The sequence below is a fragment of the Hordeum vulgare genome, chromosome 3H, assembly GCF_904849725.1.
Source record: "Hordeum vulgare subsp. vulgare chromosome 3H, MorexV3_pseudomolecules_assembly, whole genome shotgun sequence".
NCBI lineage: Eukaryota > Viridiplantae > Streptophyta > Magnoliopsida > Poales > Poaceae > Hordeum > Hordeum vulgare.
This window is the reverse complement of record NC_058520.1, coordinates 207,884,206-207,907,042: the sequence shown is the minus strand read 5'-3', so window position 1 is coordinate 207,907,042 and position 22,837 is coordinate 207,884,206. Positions and strand designations below refer to the sequence as shown.

Genomic DNA, 22,837 nt, shown 5'->3' with positions numbered 1-22,837 from the left:
TAAACCCAAATGCTTTGATCACCTCATCAAAGCGTTTGTTCCAACTCCGAGATGCTTGCACCAGTCCATAAATCGATCGCTGGAGCTTGCACACCTTGTTAGCATTCTTAGGATCGACAAAACCTTCGGGTTGTATCATATACAACTCTTCCTTAAGGAAACCGTTAAGGAACACTGTTTTGACATCCATCTGCCAGATTTCATAATCGAAAAATGCAGCTATTGCTAACATGATTCTGACGGACTTAAGCATCGCTACGGGTGAGAAAGTCTCATCGTAGTCAACTCCTGGAACTTGTGAAAAACCCTTTGCCACAAGTCGAGCTTTATAAACGGTCACATTGCCGTCAGCGTCCGTCTTCTTCTTAAAGATCCATTTGTTCTGAATAGCCTTGCGGCCCTCAGGTAGTATCTCCAAAGTCCACACTTTGTTCTCATACATGGATCCTATCTCGGACTTCATGGCTTCTAGCCATTTGTTGGAATCTGGGCCCACCATTGCTTCTTCATAATTTGCAGGTTCATTGTTGTCTAACAACATGATTGATAAGACGGGATTACCGTACCACTCTGGAGTAGCACGTGATCTCGTCGACCTGCGTGGTTCAACAGAAACTTGAACTGGAGTTTCATGATCATTATCATTAACTTCCTCCTCAACCGGCGTCGCAACGACAGAGGTTTCCCCTTGCCCTGCGCCACCATCCAGAGGGATGAGAGGTTCGACAACCTCGTCAAGTTCTATCTTCCTCCGACTCAATTCTCTCGAGAGAAACTCCTTCTCGAGAAAAGCTCCGTTCTTAGCAACAAATACTTTGCCCTCGGATTTGAGATAGAAGGTGTACCCAACTGTCTCTTTTGGGTAACCTATGAAGACGCACTTTTCCGCTTTGGGTTCCAGCTTTTCAGGCTGAAGCTTTTTGACATAAGCATCACATCCCCAAACTTTAAGAAACGACAACTTTGGCCTTTTGCCATACCACAGTTCGTATGGTGTCGTCTCAACGGATTTTGATGGTGCCCTATTTAAAGTGAATGCAGCTGTTTCTAATGCATAACCCCAAAACGATAACGGCAAATCAGTAAGAGACATCATAGATCGCACCATCTCTAATAAAGTACGATTACGACGTTCGGACACACCATTACGCTGTGGTGTTCCAGGCGGTGTCAACTGTGAAACAATTCCACATTGTCTTAAGTGATCACCAAACTCGAAACTCAGATATTCACCCCCACGATCAGACCGTAGGAACTTGATCTTGTTACGATGATTTTCCACTTCACTCTGAAATTGCTTGAACTTTTCAAATGTTTCAGACTTGTGCTTCATCAAGTAGACGTAACCATATCTACTCAAATCGTCAGTGAAGGTGAGAAAATAACGATATCCGCCGCGTGCCTCCACGCTCATCGGACCACACACATCGGTATGTATGATTTCCAATAAGTCACTTGCATGCTCCATTGTTCCGGAGAACGGAGTCTTAATCATCTTGCCCATGAGGCATGGTTCACATGTGTCAAGTGAATCAAAGTCAAGTGACTCCAAAAGTCCATCAGCATGGAGTTTCTTCATGCGCTTTACACCAATATGACCTAAGCGGCAGTGCCACAAAAATATGGCGCTATCATTGTTTACTCTAACTCTTTCGGTCTCAATGTTATGTACATCTGTATCGCTATCAAGATTCAATATGAACAATCCTCTCACATTCGGTGCATGACCATAAAAGATGTTACTCATAGAAATAGAACAACCATTATTCTCTGACTTAAAAGAGTAACCGTCTCGCAATAAACAAGATCCAGATATAATGTTCATGCTCAACGCAGACACTAAATAACAATGATTTAAGTTCATCACTAATCCCGACGGTAGCTGAAGTGACACTGTGCCGACGGCGATTGCATCAACCTTGGAACCATTTCCTACGCGCATCGTCACTTCATCTTTCGCCAGCCTTCGTCTATTCCGCAGTTCCTGTTTCGAGTTGCAAATATGAGCAACAGAACCGGTATCGAATACCCAGGCACTACTACGAGAGCCCGTTAAGTACACATCAATAACATGTATATCAAATATACCTGATTTCTCTTTGCCCGCCTTCTTATCTGCCAGATACTTGGGGCAATTGCGCTTCCAGTGACCCATACCCTTGCAATAGTAACACTTCGTTTCAGGCTTAGGTCCAGCTTTGGGTTTCTTCGGCGGATTGGCAACAGGCTTGCCGCTCTTCTTCGAATTGCCCTTCTTGCCTTTGTCGTTTCTCTTGAAACTAGTGGTCTTATTCACCATCAACACTTGATGCTCTTTACGGAGTTCAGACTCTGCTACTTTCAGCATCGCAAACAACTCGCCGGGAGACTTGTTCATCCCTTGCATGTTGTAGTTCAACACAAAGCCTTTATAGCTTGGCGGCAGTGATTGAAGGATTCTGTCAGTGATAGCCTCTTGCGGGAGTTCAATCCCCAGCTCAGCTAGACGGTTTGAGTACCCAGACATTTTGAGCACATGTTCACTGACAGACGAGTTTTCCTCCATCTTGCAAGCATAGAATTTATCGGAGGTCTCATACCTCTCGATCCGGGCGTTCTTCTGAAAGATAAACTTCAACTCCTGGAACATCTCAAATGCTCCATGACGCTCAAAGCGACGTTGAAGTCCCGGTTCTAAGCCATACAAGACTGCACATTGAACTATTGAGTAGTCCTCCTTACGTGCTAACCAAGCGTTCTTAACATCCTGATCAGCCGTAGCGGGTGGTTCATCTCCTAGCGCAGCATTAAGGACATAATCCTTCTTCCCAGCTTGTAAGATTAGCTTAAGATTATGAGCCCAGTCTACAAAGTTGCTTCCATCATCTTTCAACTTAGCTTTCTCTAGGAACGTATTAAAATTCAGGATGACTGTCGCGTGAGCCATGATCTACAACACAAATATATTCAAAGTGGACTTAGACTATGTTCAAGATAATTAGAGTTTAACTTAATCAAATTATATGCTAAACTCCCACTCAAAAAGTACATCTCTCTAGTCATTTGAGTGGTTCATGATCCACTTACACTATCCCAAGTCCGATCATCACGTGAGTTGAGTATAGTTTCAGTGGTAAGCATCCCTATGCTAATCATATCATCTATATGATTCATGATCGACCTTTCGGTCTCATGTGTTCCGAGGCCATGTCTGCACATGCTAGGCTCGTCAAGCTTAACCCGAGTGTTCCACGTGCACAACTGTTTTGCACCCGTTGTATGTGATCGTTGAGTCTATCACACCCGATCATCACGTGGTGTCTCGAAACGACGAACTGTAGCAACGGTGCACAGTCGGGGAGAACACAATTTCGCCTTGAAATTTTAGTGAGAGATCACCTCATAATGCTACCGTCGTTCTAAGCAAAATAAGGTGCATAAAAGGATTAACATCACATGCAATTCATAAGTGACATGATATGGCCATCATCACGTGCTTCTTGATCTCCATCACCAAAGCACCGGCACGATCTTCTTGTCACCGGCGCCACACCATGATTATCCATCAACGTGTTGCCATCGGGGTTGTCGTGCTACTCATGCTATTACTACTAAAGCTACATCCTAGCAAAATAGTAAACGCATCTGCAAGCACAAACATTAGTATAAATACAACCCTATGGCTCCTGCCGGTTGCCGTACCATCGACGTGCAAGTCGATATTTCTATTACAACATGATCATCTCATACATCCAATATATCACATCACATCGTTGGCCATATCACATCACAATCATACCCTGCAAAAACAAGTTAGACGTCCTCTAATTTTGTTGTTGCATGTTTTACGTGGTGACCATGGGTATCTAGTAGGATCGCATCTTACTTATGCAAACACCACAACGGAGATATATGAGTTGCTATTTAACCTCATCCAAGGACCTCCTCGGTCAAATCCGATTCAACTAAAGTTGGAGAAACCGACACTTGCCAGTCATCTTTGAGCAAAGGGGGTTACTCGTAACGATGAAACCAGTCTCTCGTAAGCGTACGAGTAATGTCGGTCCAAGCCGCTTCAATCCAACAATACCGCGGAATCAAGAAAAGACTAAGGAGGGCAGCAAAACTCACATCACCGCCCACAAAAACTTTTGTGTTCTACTCGAGAAGACATCTACGCATGAACCTACCTCATGATGCCACTGTTGGGGAACGTCGCATGGGAAACAAAAAAATTCCTACGCGCACGAAGACCTATCATGGTGATGTCCATCTACGAGAGGGGATGAGTGATCTACGTACCCTCGTAGACCGTACAGCAGAAGCGTTAGAGAACGCGGTTGATGTAGTGGAACGTCCTCACGTCCCTCGATCCGCCCCGCGAACAATCCCGCGATCAGTCCCACGATCTAGTACCGAACGGACGGCACCTCCGCGTTCAGCACACGTACAGCTCGATGATGATCTCGGCCTTCTTGATCCAGCAAGAGAGACGGAGAGGTAGAAGAGTTCTCCGGCAGCGTGACGGTGCTCCGGAGGTTGGTGATGACCTTGTCTCAGCAGGGCTCCGCCCGAGCTCCGCAGAAACGCGATCTAGAGGAAAAACCGTGGAGGTATGTGGTCGGGCTGCCGTGGAAAAGTCGTCTCAAATCAGCCCTAAAACCTCCGTATATATAGGTGGGAGGGAGGGGACCTTGCCTTGGGGCTCAAGGAGCCCCAAGGGGGTCGACCGAGTCCAAGGGGGAGGAGTCTCCCCCCCCAAACCGAGTTGGACTTGGTTTGGTGGGAGGGAGTCCCCCTTCCTTCCCACCTCCTCCCTTTTTTTTTTCTTTCTCTCTTGATTTTCTTCTCCTTGGCGCATAGAGCCTTTTGGGATGTCCCACCAGCCCACTAAGGGCTGGTGTGTCACCCCCAAGGCCTATGGGCTTCCCCCGGGGTGGGTTGCCCCCCCCGGTGAACTCCCGGAACCCATTCGTCATTCCCGGTAACTCCGAAAATCTTCCGGTAATCAAATGAGGTCATCCTATATATCAATCTTTGTTTCCGGACCATTCCGGAAACCCTCGTGACGTCCGTGATCTCATCCGGGACTCCGAACAACATTTGGTAACCAACCATATAACTCAAATACGCATAAAACAACGTCGAATCTTAAGTGTGCAGACCCTGCGGGTTCGAGAACTATGTAGACATGACCCGAGAGACTCCTCGGTCAATATCCAATAGCGGGACCTGGATGCCCATATTGGATCCTACATATTCTACGAAGATCTTATCGTTTGAACCTCAGTGCCAAGGATTCATATAATCCCGTATGTCATTCCCTTTGTCCTTCGGTATGTTACTTGCCCGAGATTCGACCGTCAGTATCCGTATACCTATTTCAATCTCGTTTACCGGCAAGTCTCTTTACTCGTTCCGTAATACAATATCCCGCAACTTACACTAAGTTACATTGCTTGCAAGGCTTGTGTGTGATGTTGTATTACCGAGTGGGCCCCGAGATACCTCTCCGTCACACGGAGTGACAAATCCCAGTCTTGATCCATATTAACTCAACTAACACCTTTGGAGATACCTGTAGAGCACCTTTATAGTCACCCAGTTACGTTGCGACGTTTGATACACACAAAGAATTCCTCCGGTGTCAGTGAGTTATATGATCTCATGGTCATAGGAATAAATACTTGACACGCAGAAAACAGTAGCAACAAAATGACACGATCAACATGCTACGTCTATTAGTTTGGGTCTAGTCCATCACGTGATTCTCCTAATGACGTGATCCAGTTATCAAGCAACAACACCTTGTTCATAATCAGAAGACACTGACCATCATCGACCAACTGGCTAGCCAACTAGAGGCATGCTAGGGATGGTGTTTTGTCTATGTATCCACACATGTAAATGAGTCTTCATTCAATACAATTATAGCATGGACAATAAACAATTATCTTGATACAGGAATTATAATAATAACTATATTTATCATTGCCTCTAGGGCATAATTCCAACAAGAGGGTCGTCCAACGCTGAATGAAATCGCGCAGGGGCTCATTCTGCTTCTGGACACAGTGCTGGAGCTCCACGAGACCAGCAGGGCGTTTGCACGTCCCTTCGAAGGTCCTGATGAAGACTCGGGCCAGATCTGCCCAGCCGTAGATGCTTGAAGGAGCCAACTGGTTCAGCCACGCTCGTGCCGAGCCGTCGAGCATCAGAGGGAGATGTTTCATGGCGACGTGGTCGTCCCCTCCTCCGATCTGGACTGCCACTCGGTAGTCGTCCAGCCACGTTTCTGGCTTGGATTCTCCTGTAAACTTGCTGATCCCCGTCGCCAATCGGAAGTTGGGAGGGATGTCAGCCGAACGGATGGCTCGACTGAAACACTCGAGACCAGAGACGATGGTCCTACTTCCACTCGGACGGTCCATATCGTGACCATCGCGGTGGGCTCGGCCCCTGTCGACCCTCCTCTGGGCGATATGACCTCTCGCGTCGGGCCTTGGATCATAAGTGTCACCGACTGAACGCCGATCATCATGATGTCGGGGCCCGTAGGGCCCACCCCGCGGAGGGGTGCGTGAGCGGCGACGATCTTCGGGATTCATGGAACGGCTGCCTCCCCTGGGTCGCTGATGAGAACCGGGGCTGTGAACTGACCGATGCGTGTTCGCGTGAACAGAACTATTGTGAATCCTGTTGTGCGACTGGGAGACCGCCGAATTTTGCTGCTGCGCCGTGTGCAGCAGGGCACGCCTTTGCTCGATCCCTCTGCCAGCCTCTGAATCAGTCGGCTAGAGGGAATCGGCTATCTTGGCAGCGGCAGCCAGATTGAGGACGGGTGTGCGGAACACCTCCACGTTGCTCCGTCGAGTGTGCCGACTGGCAGAACGGCGGGGCTCACGGCGAGCGCCGAATGTTTCGCCGACCTCGTGCTCGTTCCGACCAGTTTGGCGGGGACTTTCATGGGAGTTGGCCATGTGCACTTCAGCTGCAGGCCCGCGACCCAAGTACTCGGAAGGAAACTCAGTCGGAACTGAGTCCGAGCGCTGGGACGGCGGCGCAACCACAACGGACTCTAGGACCGCCACTTGTGAGGACGCGTTCTGGCGCGCCTGGGCGTGTTGCACCCGACGCTGGAGCCGCGGACGGCGGGACCGCTTGTTGCGGCGCGCGACGGCGGCGTAGGTCGACACCGGAGCCGACTGTTGGAGAAGAAGAATACCGTGGGCGCCGGCACGGAAGTGCGTAGCCCCGCGACTGGGGAGCGCCTCGACGTCGAGAGGGGCATCCCGAAGCCACGCCGAATCGTCGACGATGAAGGAGAGAGCGCCGAAGAGGATCTCGTGACCCATGCTCAGATCTCCACCGGATGACATGATGAAAAGATGTAGTCGCAAACTCGCCGGAAGTCGCTTAGACGCCTGCCCCACGGTGGGCGCCAACTGTCGTGGGTATAAGTCTGACAGTAGATGTGTAGGGTACGAAAGGATGGGCAGAGCCTTAGCTACGGCGAGGTTGTATGAGTTCAGGCCCCTCTACGGTGGAGGTAAAAGCCCTACGTCTCAGTGCTCTTGGGAGCTTGTTGTCGAGTGGAATATGGATTACAGTGAATTGCTAACCCCTGCACCAGTGGGGAAGGGCGGCTTATATAGAGTGCGCTACCCTTCACAAGGTTCGGTGCACAGAGGTGGAGTAGTGGTGAATAACTGCATACGTTACAGGTGACGTATGTCTTAAATGCTAATAAAGGTACATGGAAACGTATGACCGTTGCCCTCCAGGGGGGTTACAATGTACATAGTGGAATCCAGTCGGTAAGTTTGATACGCTCCGAATGCTCATCTCCGACTAGATGATGGAGGAATCGTCACCGACTGGATGATGGGAAGTCTTTAATTCAGTCGGAACTGACTAAGGGCCTTATCCCTTATGAAAGGTAGTCCTTGGGTAGGACCCATAGGGCAGGCCTATGACCCTATCCTAGGACTATAACCCCATCAGTTTGGAATGCATTTAACAAGACAACCTTTTAACTATTTTACTACTCGTATAATAAGGTTTGTCTGATTTTAACGAGGAAGAGACAATGACAGCTGCACGCTTTTAAGTTTCAAAATTGCTATAGTAATTTTAGTCGCCGGCATTAGGTGTCTACAGTTTGGATATAGTTTTTATTTAAATTATTTTTTACGCCGTGACAATTCATACTCTTTTCGTAAATAAATATAAAAATGTTTAGATCACTAAAACAGTACAGTGATCTAAACGCGCCTTTTTTTACAGAGTAAGTATTATAGACCAAAAGTTTTTTTTTGAAAAATAGATATACATGACGAAAATCTGACAATCTGGAATTTTGAAATCTGGCGATTAGAGGAGAAGTTCCATTCCTTCGTCCAAATTTGCCACCAACCCGCTCGTCTCTCCCCAAATCGCGCCCCAGCCCCCAAACGGAAAACTCTCGAACCCGTAAAGGCTCCTCTTCTTCTTCTCCAAGCTCCTCACCTCACCGCCAGCTTTGACCTCGCCGGCGTCCACCCAAATCCGCCGCGCCCCGCCCATGGCTTGACCATCTACTAGTTGTCTCCACCTCTCCCATGACGTCTGAGCGCCCGCTCATCGACGCCGCCTCCCCGCACCTGCCGGCGGCGGCGTCGCAACTCCCGCCGTCACAGCCGGAGCCTCCCGTTCGCGCTGACCACCTGGGCTTATCCGTTGATGTCCCGGACCCCTTCCGCTCCTCCCGCCGCGACCATCCCGACCCGTCCGCGTCGGAGCGGGAGCTCCACGAGGGGGGTGAGTACCGCGCCGTCGCCGTGGGGGAGCCCTCGCCGGAGTTTGACGGAAACTCTGTACGGACGGCCAAGTACTCCGCGCTCACCTTCCTGCCGCGCAACCTCTTCGAGCAGTTCCGACGGCTGTCGTATGTCTACTTCCTCGCCATCACCGTGCTCAACCAGCTCCCTCAGGTAGCCGTCTTTGGCCGTGGCGCGTCTGTGCTCCCGCTGGCCTTCGTGCTCTTCGTCACCGCTGTCAAGGACGCCTACGAAGACATCCGCCGCCACCGCTCGGACCGCAGGGAGAACAACCGCCTCGCCGTCGTCCTCGCGCCACAAACTGCCGGCGAGTTCCTCCCCAAGAAATGGAAGCACATACGCGTCGGGGACGTCGTGCGCTTCGCGTCCAACGAGACACTCCCCGCCGACATGGTGCTGCTCGCCACTAGTGACCCCACTGGTCTTGCGCACGTCCAGACCGTGAATCTTGACGGGGAGACCAACCTCAAGACGAGGTACGCCAAGCAGGAGACGCAGTTGAGGTTCTCTCAAGATGGCCACGTAGCTGGTATCCTGCATTGCGAGCGGCCCAACAGGAACATTTATGGGTTCCAGGCGAATTTGGAGATCGACGGCAAGCGTGTTTCACTCGGACCCTCCAACATTGTCCTCCGTGGTTGTGAGCTCAAGAATACCACCTGGGCAATAGGGGTCGTGGTTTATGCTGGAAAGGAGACTAAGGTCATGCTCAACAACTCTGGGCCGCCATCCAAGCGTAGTCGCTTGGAGACACAGTTGAATCGGGAGACAGTCATATTGTCCATTATGCTCATTGGGATGTGCATAACAGCCTCTGTGCTCGCAGGGATTTGGCTGCTGAATCACCAGCGGGAGCTTGAGTTCACCCAGTTCTTTAGGGAAAAGGATTACACAACTGGGAAGAACTACAACTACTATGGAATCGGAATGCAAATATTTGTTACATTCCTCATGGCCGTCATAGTGTATCAGGTCATCATTCCCATCTCACTGTATATATCAATGGAGTTGGTACGACTTGGGCAAGCATATTTCATGGGCGCCGACAATGACTTGTATGACGGATCGTCAAGGTCCAGGTTCCAGTGCAGGGCTCTGAATATAAATGAGGATTTGGGGCAGATTAAGTATGTCTTCTCTGATAAGACAGGGACGCTGACAGAGAACAAGATGGAGTTTGTGTGTGCATCAATTCATGGCGTTGATTACAGTTCTGGCAAACATGCATGTGGGTACTCAGTTGTAGGTACGTAGGATGACTTCAATTTATATTACTTGTTTGATGTTGCTGTTTCCTATAAAACCTCTTATTTGCTGGTTTTGGTCAGTTGATGATCTTCTTTGGACACCAAAAATGGCAGTTAGGACTGACCCTCAGCTTTTGAAGTTATTGAGCAACCACAGCTCAAATGGGGAAGCAAAGTTTGTCCTTGAATTCTTCCTTGCTCTTGCTGCCTGCAATACAATCGTGCCACTTGTCCTGGACACTAGAGATCCTAGACAAAAGTTAATTGATTATCAGGGTGAGTCCCCTGATGAGCAGGCACTAGCTTATGCTGCAGCATCTTATGGCATTGTGCTTGTTGAGCGGACATCTGGTTACGTAGTGATCGATGTCCTGGGTGACAGACAGAGGTAAGACAGCTCTCAACTTTCGCTTTGTGGCCATAGTATTTGGCAATACTTCATGAGTGTTTTCATTAGAATTTAGTACCGGTTATCTAATTGAAATGCGACATTTTGTGATATCAAAGGTTATTATGTGACTAGGAGTGGAGGGAAGCTATGATCCGTGATCTTTTCATATCTAGAAAACTATAAGCAGACATACTTCTTGTATAGTCAGTTGTCAAGTGGAACTGTATGCGTCAAGTACATGTATTTTAGGAGTTATCTCCATTACCAATTTGGTGTGTCAAATTGTATTCCCTCCACATCACAAAGATACAAATACATATCATTCTGGACATGTCTGAAGTCAAACTCTAAAACATGGACTATAGATACTGTTCCAAATATTTAGATTGAAAACTTCTGAATCATATGTCTGGATTTGTCTAGAAAGTATATTCATATAATGTAATGATTTTCGATAATTAGTGGTCAAAGGTAAATCTTGAAGACCAGTTCGGTATTCAAAAATCAAAATGAAATGTATTTGTGATATAGAGGGACTGATATATTTTGCAACATGCGGTACGATTCATTTCACACTTGACCCAAATTTGATACTCCCTCCGATCCATGTTAATTGTTGCTGGTTTAGTACAGTACAAAGTTGTACTAAACCAGCAACAATTAATATTGATCGGAGGGTGTAGTATAGTTGAATCATGGTAAATGAACTAAGTTTTTGAACAATTCCTAACAGTGCCCTACCTGGTCAAAACATGCTTAACATGTGAGGTATGTGATTTTTTTTGCTGTCTTGGTATCTACTCCCTCCGTTCTTAAATATAAGTCTTTTTAGAGGTTTCAATAGGAGACTACATACGGAGCACAATGAGTGAACCTATACTCTAAAATATGTCTATATACATCCGTATGTAGTATTCTAATGAAAACTCTAAAAAGACTTATATTTAGGAACGGAGGGAGTACTGGCCAGCATATTACTTATGGTGATTTGCTTTCTTGTTTGACAGTATTAATCTTCTATCTTGTATCCTTTACGTGCCAGTTTTGATTCAATAGATCATTAGCACGCTTGGCTTACAGTTCTGATATATCCTGCCGGTACGTAATGTGCAGATATGATGTATTAGGACTTCATGAGTTTGATAGTGATCGTAAGAGGATGTCTGTCATTGTCGGCTGCCCTGATAAGACTGTTAAGTTATATGTCAAAGGTGCAGACAGTTCAATGTTTGGAATTATCAATTCATTAGAGCTGGACAATGTTCGTGCTACAGAGGCACATCTCCACAAATATTCATCACTTGGCCTAAGAACTCTTGTTGTTGGTATGCGTGAATTGAGTCAACCTGAATTTGAGGAGTGGCAGTTGGCATACGAGAAGGCTAGCACAGCAGTACTTGGCAGGGGAAATTTACTCCGATCAATAGCAGCCAATGTAGAGTGCAATATCCACATATTGGGGGCCTCTGGGATTGAAGATAAGCTTCAAGATGGGGTACCAGAAGCAATAGAATCTCTTCGGCAAGCAGGCATGAAAGTTTGGATTTTAACAGGGGATAAGCAGGAGACAGCAATTTCTATTGGCTATTCTTGTAAGCTGCTGACGAATGACATGACACAAATTGTGATAAATAACAATTCTAAGGAGTCTTGCAAGAAAAGTCTCGAGGAAGCACTTGCAAGAACTAAGGAGCACAGAGTTGCTTCATCAATTGGCTCACCAAATCCAGTGTTCGCAACAGAATCTTCTGGTACAGTTCTTGCTTTGATTGTGGACGGTAACAGCCTTGTTTACATACTTGAGACAGAGTTGCAAGAAGAGGTACTTGTCCATATGTAGTTCTATCAATGCTGTACTAATTTCCTTTTGTCATTCTCAGTTGTAAGATCATCTTATAAAGATGTCATAACTGATACATGGCCTGTCTTATTTTGTTGTGATAGCTTTTCAAAGTAGCAACAGAATGTAGTGCTGTCTTATGTTGTCGAGTGGCTCCGCTACAAAAGGCAGGGATAGTTGCACTTATCAAAAACAGGACAGATGATATGACCTTAGCAATTGGTGATGGTATACCGGCCTGCTTCCTCTATTATATTACATTTTTATTTAGGAGACAATGTGTGCATTATTAATACTGTTTACTTGACCTGTGACTTTCAGGAGCAAATGATGTTTCAATGATTCAAATGGCTGATGTTGGGGTTGGTATCAGTGGCCAAGAAGGAGGTCAAGCTGTTATGGCATCAGATTTTTCTATGGGACAATTCAGATTCTTGGTTCCTCTTCTATTAGTTCATGGTCACTGGAATTATCAAAGAATGGGTTACATGATCCTTTACAACTTCTACAAGAATGCCACATTTGTCTTGGTTCTTTTCTGGTAAGATTTTTTTTGGAGGGGATAAATACTTCATTACTCGGGAAAATGTTACTACTTGTTTTGGGCAGAAAACAACTTGGCGGCTATTTAAATCATCCATATCATTAATCTAATCTGGAAAATGTGGAGACCTGTAAATTTTCTAGCGTTCATGTGTTACATATAAGACGTGTACCTCGGCATTATAAATTATAAATTTATGACCACATTTTTTTTGCGATGATATGATAATAATTCTATGGTATGACCATAATTTTTGGTTATAGTCGGTTGAGTTATTAAAAAATGTTATGGAGCAACTCTTTATTTTTCCTATTTTTTGCATGGATAGTAAAAAAATAGCCCCCCAGAATAATGCTTATGATGTGATCTCAGGTATGTGCTTTATACTTCATTCACTTTGACGACTGCTATCACCGAATGGAGTAGTCTCCTGTATACTGTGCTTTATACATCCCTTCCGACAATTATTGTTGGTATTCTTGACAAGGATCTTAGCAAGTCAACACTGCTAGCTTACCCAAAGCTTTATGGATCTGGCCAACGGAATGAGAAATATAATTTGAATTTGTTTGTCCTCAATATGCTTGAAGCACTTTGGCAGAGTTTGATTGTGTTCTACATACCGTATTTTGCATATCGACAAAGTACTATAGGCATGTCTAGTCTGGGAGATTTGTGGGCACTTGCATCTGTCATCGTTGTAAATATGCAATTGGCCATGGACATCATTCAGTGGAATTGGATTATACATGCGTTCATATGGGGGACGATAGCAGCAACAGTGATTTGTCTCTTTGTGATAGATTCGATATGGGTTCTTCCTGGTTATGGGTAAGTACTTCATCTCCCACATCTTATTACTGATGCCATTATTTTGTATTCCATGCAAATAGCTGTGGTGTTGGCATAAAAGATGCAGTAGTCTTTAAAACCGTTAAAAGGTATTCTGACTGTTTTCTCCATTGGACATATATGATTGCAAGTTTCCTGCAACATGTGTTTGTATTATAAGAGATGAGTTGTCCGAAGAAACAAAATAAACCTTGAGCTGTTATAACTGCAATTGGGAGGCCGAGATTGTGATATGTAGTTTCTGAGTTCGAGATGTCCCTTGTAATAATAAATCAACAGGCAGCATCTCACCCATGCGCATGGCCCTTGCTCTTTTGTTTCATTCCAGCATAACATTTTGTTTATTTCCTTTGCACTATAGTAGAATACATAGATTAAACACTGTCTATTCCTTGCAAGCATCTCTGGGCTTCTTACAAGTAAAATGAGCTATTTGTCCATACTTTCTTGAGTAGGATTCTTGATAAGCACAACACCTGTTGCTCCTTATTATGGTTATCTATAATAGATGCAACCAACTGACGCCAGACAATAATTTCAGGGTCATCTATCACATAATGGGACAAGGCTTGTTTTGGTTACTGCTGCTTATTATTGTTGTCACAGCAATGGTCCCACATTTTGCAATCAAGGCTTTCATGGAGCATTTTGTTCCCACTGACATTCAAATCGGACAAGAAATAGAGAAGTTTAAGGCTTTAAATCAGGTGAATCGTTCAGAAATTCCAATGCGAACGTTTTCATGACCCTTGCAGGGAAATTGCATATAGTGTTAGTATTCTTTCTTATATTCTGTTTCTTTTGTTCGTTTCCACCCTTTCAGTGTGTATATGGGTCATTCATTTATTAATGGCAATTCGGCAATAGGTTTAGCCTCCAGGGTGTGTATATGTATGTATTCCATCTAAGATTTACTGAAAAGGAAATAGAAATTGTTGACGTCCCAAGAATTTGTGCCTTGCTGTGTGGTGTCCACCATCAGTCATTAGGTGAATGGGTGAATACTGCAATGTATATTATCACTTATTCTTCTATCCGAAATATGTATTTGTTGCTCATATGTTTTGTTCCATTGCTTCTCGTACTGCTCTAACCCTTTCTTTTATAAACGCACTTGATATGTTCAGCGTACAATGGACACATGGGCACCCATGCTTCACATCACATAATATATTCAGATTTGTCTATATCAAACAGAGCCGGTTCCATTTCAGTTCCTGAATTAAGCATTTGGAGAAGGTTAGCATAACAATCAGTTCATAAACTTGAGAACATGTTAGCTACATACAAACATCAGAGCATCAATCCTCCTAAAACGGAAGAGAACATCATAAGTAACATTTTGGCTCCATCAAGCAAGGGCTAGATGGAGCACGCTCTGAACTCCAGCGAGCCACTTCGATGCAGCGAGTCACTTTCCAAACTTGACCAGTACTTAGAAAACTCACCGCTTGACCAGTGCTTAGAAAACTCACCGCGTGTTTTACATAAATATACTCCCTGAAGAAGCACAAACATCTGACCAACCTAAACAATGGCTGAACAAAAAGTTGAGCACTTGGTAGGTCTTTAATTGATTTGAGCTGGCTGTAGGAGTGCTTGCAGTCTAGGAACATACAAACTCAAGACGATGCCCTGCACAAAATACTGACCATACTGTGGCATATCCCCCTTCCTTTGGACAACACTCGTTGGCAGCTGATGACACTGGTTAGAAACAAAACATCAAGCTTCTCAAGGCCTCTCCTGAAATGACTGTGATCGCGAAAATGCCGCTAGATTGGCCTGCAGAGCCCGAGGAGATTCTGGTGTCTTGTCATTTTTTAGAACCTTCGTCTGGAGAGGCTCAAACATGCCTTTCTCATCAGGTTTGATGCCTGGAGTATCCCGGACCGAACTCTTTGTGGCCTCAGCTGGGTCATCAATTCTTAGAGTTTTAGGGACCCGTATGTTGTTTTCCCTCTTTTCTTCTTGTAGGTCTGCTTCTCTTGAATGCTTTCCAAGTATAGGAGAATTGTCCTGTGAGCATGTGATTTTGTTTGGAGGGCCATTACTTTCAGGACATGGTGAACTCCACATTCCATTAGGCCAACCAGGAATACAGCTCCAAAGTTGTGGCATCATAGGAAAGGGAACAACAGGCGTGCAAATTCCTGGAGCTGCCATCATCAATGGAGACACCCACGACGGACCATGCTTCACATTTTGCAACCCATGAATGGGCTCTGTTGAGCACTGAGCAGCTGCCATGACAGCAATACTGTTCCATCCAGGACTCCAGGGAAACACCAAAGCAGGTCCATGAGGGTGAGGCATTGCTATTCCATTATAGTATCCTGACACATTGCTTGGCTCTTTTTTAACTGCGCTATCCGGCGTCTGATTTTCTGAGCAACCCGATACTGTCACAGAAGATGGACATGATTGGTCTTCGTTATTATCATCAGAGGCCAAGGAAACAAGGTGAGCATCCTTCTGTTTTTCAATATTATGGACTGAAGTCATAGACTTACAAACTGGCACTCCAGTACCAAACTCCTTTACTGTTTCATTTTCTTTAATTGGCCCTGGAAGAACCTGAGGTAAAAGTGGAAGAGCTAGATGGTGAATCTCATTGGAAACATCTCCGGGAGCAGCTATGTTAGCATCACACGACATTATAGCATGGCGGAAGTGAGAGGCATGCTTATTTCTGCGTCTTCCAGAACCTACAGGGACATTCCTAATATTTCCACCAGCGGTCCAATACCTCTGGCAATTCCTGCAGAAATGCCTAGGCTGGCTAACATTGTAATTGTTGAAATAGCAGAACTTTGTTTCCATGCTATTGCAGCGAGGGCATGGCACGATTATATCAGGCTTCTTGAGTACCTTGTCTTGGCCAGATCCATCGGACCCAGTTTTAATCTCCTCAATTTTGAAACCAGTTCTCATTTCCACCCCATGTTTGTTGATAGCTTGATCATTCTGCTCTCCATGCTTGGAACAGAAAGGAGTTGCTTCAACGTTCAAAAGCTGGTCTGAGACACAAGGCGCATCATTGCTGTTTGCATCATTTCCAAGCTTGGTGACAACCTGAAAAATATTATTTAACAGGCACGAAACTGATAATTCAAAGTGGTATAGCATAATTTTGGGTAGTGCCAACAGAGATAATGCAAAATTGAGCACAGTTCATGTTGATTTAGCTACATAGGCGATAAGAAGTTACAGTTTTACAAAAAAATCAATGTTGATCAAATTACTATAAGGCACAGAAATATGGCATACTGGAAACAGTGCAGACACCATTGGCATAAGAGAGTACGAAATCATGAAAGATTATAGTAGCTGCTAAAATTATGTGATGTCATAACATCTACTTGATATTATAGCTGATTTATATTAACATGCAACACATTCTTCAGTAATGTACAATTTAGTTTCATGTTTATCCATGAATTGCATGCCTCACTATGTTTGTTCAGGTGCTAAGCCTCATATTACCGATAATTTCACCTCTGTACTGACTGCCCCTTTCTTTATGATATTCGGTTGTCCGTTTCTCTCTCATAGTTACTTGCAATCTTGGGACTCTTTCATACTTGGGGTTAAGAACTGTTTAAGTGTATATGTGGATTCCTAGCCCTTTCCTTTAGTTCATACTTTTGGTTGCGTTGGCTAGTGCATGAAGCTTAACATGGTATGAGGTCTTAAGGTCTTGAGTTCAAGTCATAGCTTTCACAGTTTATTAAAAAATTCTTGTTCGCCCCTTTGTGTTCACGTATAGGCCCTCTTGAGCCATACCTCCGTGAGAGGGAGTGTTGAAGTGTATATGTGGATTGCCCCCATTCCATTGGTTCGGACTTTTGCTTGCGTTGACTAGTGCATCAAGCTAACAAGAGCTACTCCCTCCATCCATATATAGGGCCTAATGCATTTTCTAAGATTGTGTTTGACTATTGATAAGATTAATATTATATGAGATGTATAATATAAAAATTATATCATTGGAAGCTCCTTTCACATACGAATTTGATGGTATGCTTTGTGTAACTTGCATGTCATCTATTATTTGCTCTAACATGTGGTCAAAGTTAGCTTCGAAAAACGCATTAGGCCCTATATATGGATAGAGGGAGTACCTTTTTTCAAGGAATCAGGGGTGTTACTGGGCGAATCCTAAGGCACTTCTGTTTCACCATAAAGCACTAGATCCAAGGTGACACTACCATGGTGCAAGGGTACCCAGCTCTTCTTTTGCAACAGAATGAGTATCTTAAGTTTGTATACAGTATAGATTTGCATGGCAAGTGTTTCTTGGGAGATTTTTACGAGTCCTCACTGCACAATGAGCCAATGAAAAGCACCTCCGGTAAGTCCTTGACCCCCTCACAGTCGCCGGCACACTTCCCTATCTATATATCATTTCCCTTTTTGCACAACTGCCCCAATACTAACAACACACTATACTTGTTATAACAAAGAAAGAAGTTCTTTGTACAGGGGTAGGATAGAGCTGGTCAATGTATATTCCATATGCAGTAATTTCTTAAAAGAACCCTTGGTAACAATCAGACTAACTTATGGATCCGAACTGCACTAATTTCTTATAGGAACCTTCAAAGAGCTAGTAAAAGATAATAGATCAAACAACCATCTTTAAAATCCTGGCTCTGCACTGGACTAGATTAAGAGCTAGAGCTACTTACGACAAAAGTACCAGAACCATTGACTGGTGTGCATGTATTTACCTATAACACGATATGCACATCTGTAGGCTTTGCATTTCCAGGTAGGTTGCAAAATCATTTTGTGGAATTGGTTTGGCATTTGATATCGTTAAAATGGAGATATAATATGACACGATTTGAGTTTCCGCTTGAAGCTATGTTGATCAGTATCTAATACAGATGTTTTGAACTAAATAATAGTCCCTCCATACCATAATATAAAACGTTTTTGCAGCTCTATTTGAACAGCAAAAACGTCATATATACGGTACAGAGGTAGTAATTCCAACTGGTTGGCATAACTTTGGTTCTATCGTGAGGCATGAATGAATTTCATGATCACTAGTTTTGACATTCCATAGTGCAGCTCCTTTTTTTTTGAGACAATGGTCCATAGCAGAACTGTTTGCAAACCAAGCTTTCCTCTAGTTCAAAATTGTTATAGTATATCTGGATTGCACTAACCCTTTTCATCAGTTCGGACTTTTGGTTGCGTTGATTAGTGCATGGGACTTAACATAGTATCAGAGCTAAGGCCTTGAGTTTAAGTCCTGGCCTTTGCAATTTATTAAAAATTGCTAGTAGCAGGCCTCTTGAGTCATACGTGAGTTCCGCGCGTCGTCGCTCTCTTCCGGTTGCACGTGTTGACTTGTCTTTCCGATCACACGTGAAAGGGGGTGTTACAATATATGTGGATTGCACTAGCCCTTTCCATCAGTTCGGACTTTTGTTTGCGTTGGCTAGTGCATGAAGCTTAACAAAGATAACAGTACAGGCCTTTCAAAAATAAATAGAAATAAGAGTAGAAGCAAATGTTTTTCTACGACTGGCATTAAGCATTTAGATTCTGTTGGGCTTTCTTAGCCGCTGGAGAAAATACAGGCTTAGTCTTAATAAAGATGGATTTTATCTTAACAATCTCAGTGCAAACGTATTTGATCAAATAAGTTGAACTTTGGTCTTTTATTTGGCCAGGAAAGGCTGAATGAAATCCTTATGGACATAGGGATTTATTTAACCGTTTCCTTTCTCAATAGAGAACTGTTTCCTTTTAGTACACCTTTTCAAGACGGAGACTATCAAGGACAATTAGGCTCATAGCACATACCAATCCAAGGCACTGCTGTCTACATCTTGTCAAATCAACAAGGCCCTCGGTACAAAGATAGCATGAAATAAATTACTGCACATGAGCCCTAATTAATAAGACCAAGAAACGTAATTGAATAAGGAAGACAAATATAATTAAAGGCGAAAAGGGTGGGTTAGGATAAAAAAAAAGGGAAAGGGGTCCATTTATATGGTTCAAACACACATCAAGCAGCATGGCAGCAAAAGGAAGAAAACAAAACAACAACAAAAAATGGTTCCTGAAGAATAACAAACAATTAACCGGTGGCTTCTTGGGAGGGAAAGACGGAGCTGCAATGCCACCTTTCCCTTCCAAAAAAAGAAAAACCAAGCTGCAACCGTAAAGAGAATCCCTGCAAAACCAGCCGCACATTTGAGTTTGACACCACAAAAGCCGCCAAGAAAGAAAGAAGAGCAGCACATCGCATCCAAGTTACGGGAAGAACTCCCCCGTCCAAGTAAGATTCGCAAAATTTCCCTAAAAGAAAAGGATTTGCAAAACTTAGGCTGGGACTCACTAACCTCGGCGGCGGCGTCGAGGAGCGGGATGGTGCGGCCGAAGAGCTTAATGGCGGTGTCCCCCCGGTCCCGCGCGGCCATTGCGGTGTCCTGATCTCGGCCGCGTGGGAGGGTGGTGGGCGACGACGGCGACGGCGAGGTGGGTGAATGGCATGTCACTGGAGGGTTGGAGTTGGCGGTGAGGGAACTGAGCCGGAAGTCCCACAAATAATTGTGCGTGGATGGTTGAGCCAAAAGTGCAGCCTAGCCTCGTTTTGGGGCTTGGGTTGGGAGCGGAGTGTATACTTTTTGCTTTTGCTTTTGCACCGGGGCAACCGGTAAAAGTCACAAAGCTGATGCACTCAGGCAGAAAGATTTCTTCATTTCTTTCTTCCTATGAATCACGAACAAGATTATCCTGACCAGAGCAAGATCATTTGGCTATAGTACTAAGGACATGTACAATAGCATATGAATACACATGCCTCGTAACAAAAAGTAACTTGATACATTTATATTAATGTTTTCTTTCCGTTGCAAGCTAACAACAGAGTGCCTCATCAAAGAATAAAAAATAAAGACTGTAACACACATGCATCTTTATTTTTCATTCTAACATTTTCAGCTTTTTACACATGATTATACTTTTTCTTTTCAAGCACCCGCCTCTTGCAAAGGATCTCGTTTTCACATTCGAACCTACTTTTCCTGACATTCGATCCTACATGGCGTACGAGGCATCACCCTGAGGCTATGTATTATACATGCCCTAAGAGGAACTCCAACGCGCCGATCCAAACGGACGACGCTTTTGTCCGCATTTTATTCGATTGAGTTGGCGCGGCGGACATCCGTGTCCGCTTTTACAATTGGGTCGGTGCTTGCGCCCAACATGGCTAGCGACCCATTTTTAGGCGGCACGATTTTTTTTCTTTGAAAAAACATAAAACCATTAATTAAACATTTAAGCAGGCCTGGAAGGCTGGCGATAGTCCACATTACACTAAACATAAAATTTAATAAACTAAAAACGAGGAGGCGCGTTGCATTAGGCGTCCCCCTCCTCGTCGTCGTCGGTGCTGGTAAGGTCGAGGAGCGTCGGCGTCGGGCCAGCCCAGAGGAAGGCCGTCTCCCAAGCGACGGCGATGTCGTCCGTCGGTGGTTGCACTGTCGCTTGCTCGGCAACGCGGCGCTCTCCTCCCCGTCTTCAGCCTCGCGCTCCAGCAGCTCGATCCGCCGAGCCTCTTCATCCTCCTCCCTCATCAGTCGCTGCCACCAGTGTTCCAAGTAGGTTGCCTCCTGCTCCGGCGTCGCACCCAACCAAACGGGTGGCACGCTAACCTACTCACGCACCACCCTCTCCCAGGCGTACATCTCCGGCCTGAGGGGACGGCGGGGCCAGCGCGTTCCGATACGCCGCCTCCTCCTCGCTCGCACGTAGGACGATCGCCAACGCGTTCCGATACGTTGCCTCCGCCTCGTGGCCCTCTTCGCGCACGACGAGGGGCGACACAGGTCCATCCACCATGTCGCGGATGCCACGCCAGCGCTGCTCCTCGTGCTCCCATGTGAACCAGGCATACTAGTCGGTGAAGTCCGCAGCATAGACGGGGCTTCGCTGCTGCTTTGGCGGCTGCTGCCGTTGGCGCCTCACCTCCTCCGCATGCGCATGCGCCTGCGCCGACTACGACACCGCTGGCACTGGGATCCTCTCCGGATCCAAGTGCCACTCGTGCAGTGCTCCCAGTGCCACCTTGCCTGTTGCACTCGCATGCTGACCCGGTGGCGAGGCGGACGGGAAGACGCCAGCGCATCGACAAGGGCGGCGGTGGACTTGCCCTTGTCTTTCGCGGAGAAAAACCCCATGGTGGTAGCTAGGGTTTGCCACCGGCGGGGGAGCAGGGGTGGCTAGATGTGGATGGGGGCGACTTATGGGAGGATGAGACCCCCACCCCGCGCACGCTTGGATTAGAAAAGGACACCAGTGGGTCGCTGACGTGTGGGTCCGCGGCAGGCGGTCGTCGTTAATAAAGACGTCGTTGGCTTTGACCAGGCGCCATGTGTGGACGGGCGTGGACATGAGAAGGCGCGGCACGTCCGCTTCGTGTCCGTGCTGACGCATTTCAATCGCAATTTTGGGCCGGAAATGGGCCCGAGCGGGCACGATTCGGGTTTGGGTCAGCGCGTTGGGTCGTCACTTTCACTACAGGAATCAGACTCTTTGCCGTCTGCTATAACAGACGGCAAAGAGGTGTTCCACAGACGGCAATGTCCTTTGCCGCCCGTCTCCTGTCGGCAATGTTTCTGCATCAGCTTTCGACGACACAGTACCTTCTTTGCTGTGTGCCTCTAGGAAGCGGACGACAATGTCCTTTGTCGTCAACCATATGCCCAAGCGCACGACAAATTAACTTTAGACGACAGCCAAAGGCAACTACTCCGTTAGGTGACTAACGAGCACTTTGCCGTCAACCTTCTTTCGCATCCTTTGTCGTCTGCCTTACAGGCCCTTTGCCGTCTGCCTCCTGGCCTCTTTGTTGCCTGCCTCGCAAGCTCTTTGCCGTCTGCCTCCTGCATCTTTGCCGTCTGCTGGCTTTGGTGGCGGACGACAAAATCACTAAATGGGCTAGCTGCTGATGCCCCAGGTTACACAGGTGGCTGCCACCTGGCCTCTTTGCCATCTGCTCCCTGATGGCAAAGGCCATATAGTCCCTGTTTTATTTGTTTTATTTTAATTCACAACACATATATATATATATATTTGAGAGCACATATATGATATATTTTTTACAACACATATATATAGTTTACAACACATATTTGA

The 22,837-nt window shown here is 45.7% G+C and overlaps 2 protein-coding genes across 2 annotated transcripts; one reads left to right on the top strand and one right to left on the bottom strand.

Annotated features, from left to right (window-relative positions):
• The first annotated feature begins 8,405 nt into the window (after positions 1-8,405).
• On the top strand, positions 8,406-14,730 carry LOC123443529 (phospholipid-transporting ATPase 1-like). The gene is made up of 7 exons (XM_045119932.1): positions 8,406-10,044; positions 10,127-10,433; positions 11,550-12,258; positions 12,381-12,504; positions 12,598-12,817; positions 13,193-13,651; positions 14,214-14,730. The coding sequence occupies exons 1-7, from the start codon at positions 8,580-8,582 to the stop codon at positions 14,416-14,418; spliced, it is 3,489 nt and encodes a 1,162-aa protein (XP_044975867.1). The 5' UTR covers positions 8,406-8,579; the 3' UTR covers positions 14,419-14,730.
• A 97-nt stretch (positions 14,731-14,827) lies between these two features.
• On the bottom strand, positions 14,828-20,358 carry LOC123443531 (cyclic dof factor 3-like). The gene is made up of 2 exons (XM_045119933.1): positions 20,038-20,358; positions 14,828-16,747 (listed from the first exon to the last, which is right to left on the bottom strand). The coding sequence occupies exons 1-2, from the start codon at positions 20,113-20,115 to the stop codon at positions 15,407-15,409; spliced, it is 1,419 nt and encodes a 472-aa protein (XP_044975868.1). The 5' UTR covers positions 20,116-20,358; the 3' UTR covers positions 14,828-15,406.
• Positions 20,359-22,837: the final 2,479 nt, after the last annotated feature.

Bases quoted from the DNA above. Each gene is read 5' to 3' on its own strand.
- LOC123443531 (XM_045119933.1), bottom strand. From the start codon at position 20,115: ATGGCCGCGCGGGACCGGGGGGACACCGCCATTAAGCTCTTCGGCCGC. The intron at 16,748-20,037 runs GTTAGTGAGTCC...AATATTTTTCAG, and splicing joins TCCTCGACGCCGCCGCCGAG to GTTGTCACCAAGCTTGGAAA.
- LOC123443529 (XM_045119932.1), top strand. From the start codon at position 8,580: ATGACGTCTGAGCGCCCGCTCATCGACGCCGCCTCCCCGCACCTGCCG. The intron at 12,259-12,380 runs GTACTTGTCCAT...TTGTTGTGATAG, and splicing joins AGACAGAGTTGCAAGAAGAG to CTTTTCAAAGTAGCAACAGA. The intron at 12,505-12,597 runs GTATACCGGCCT...TGTGACTTTCAG, and splicing joins GACCTTAGCAATTGGTGATG to GAGCAAATGATGTTTCAATG.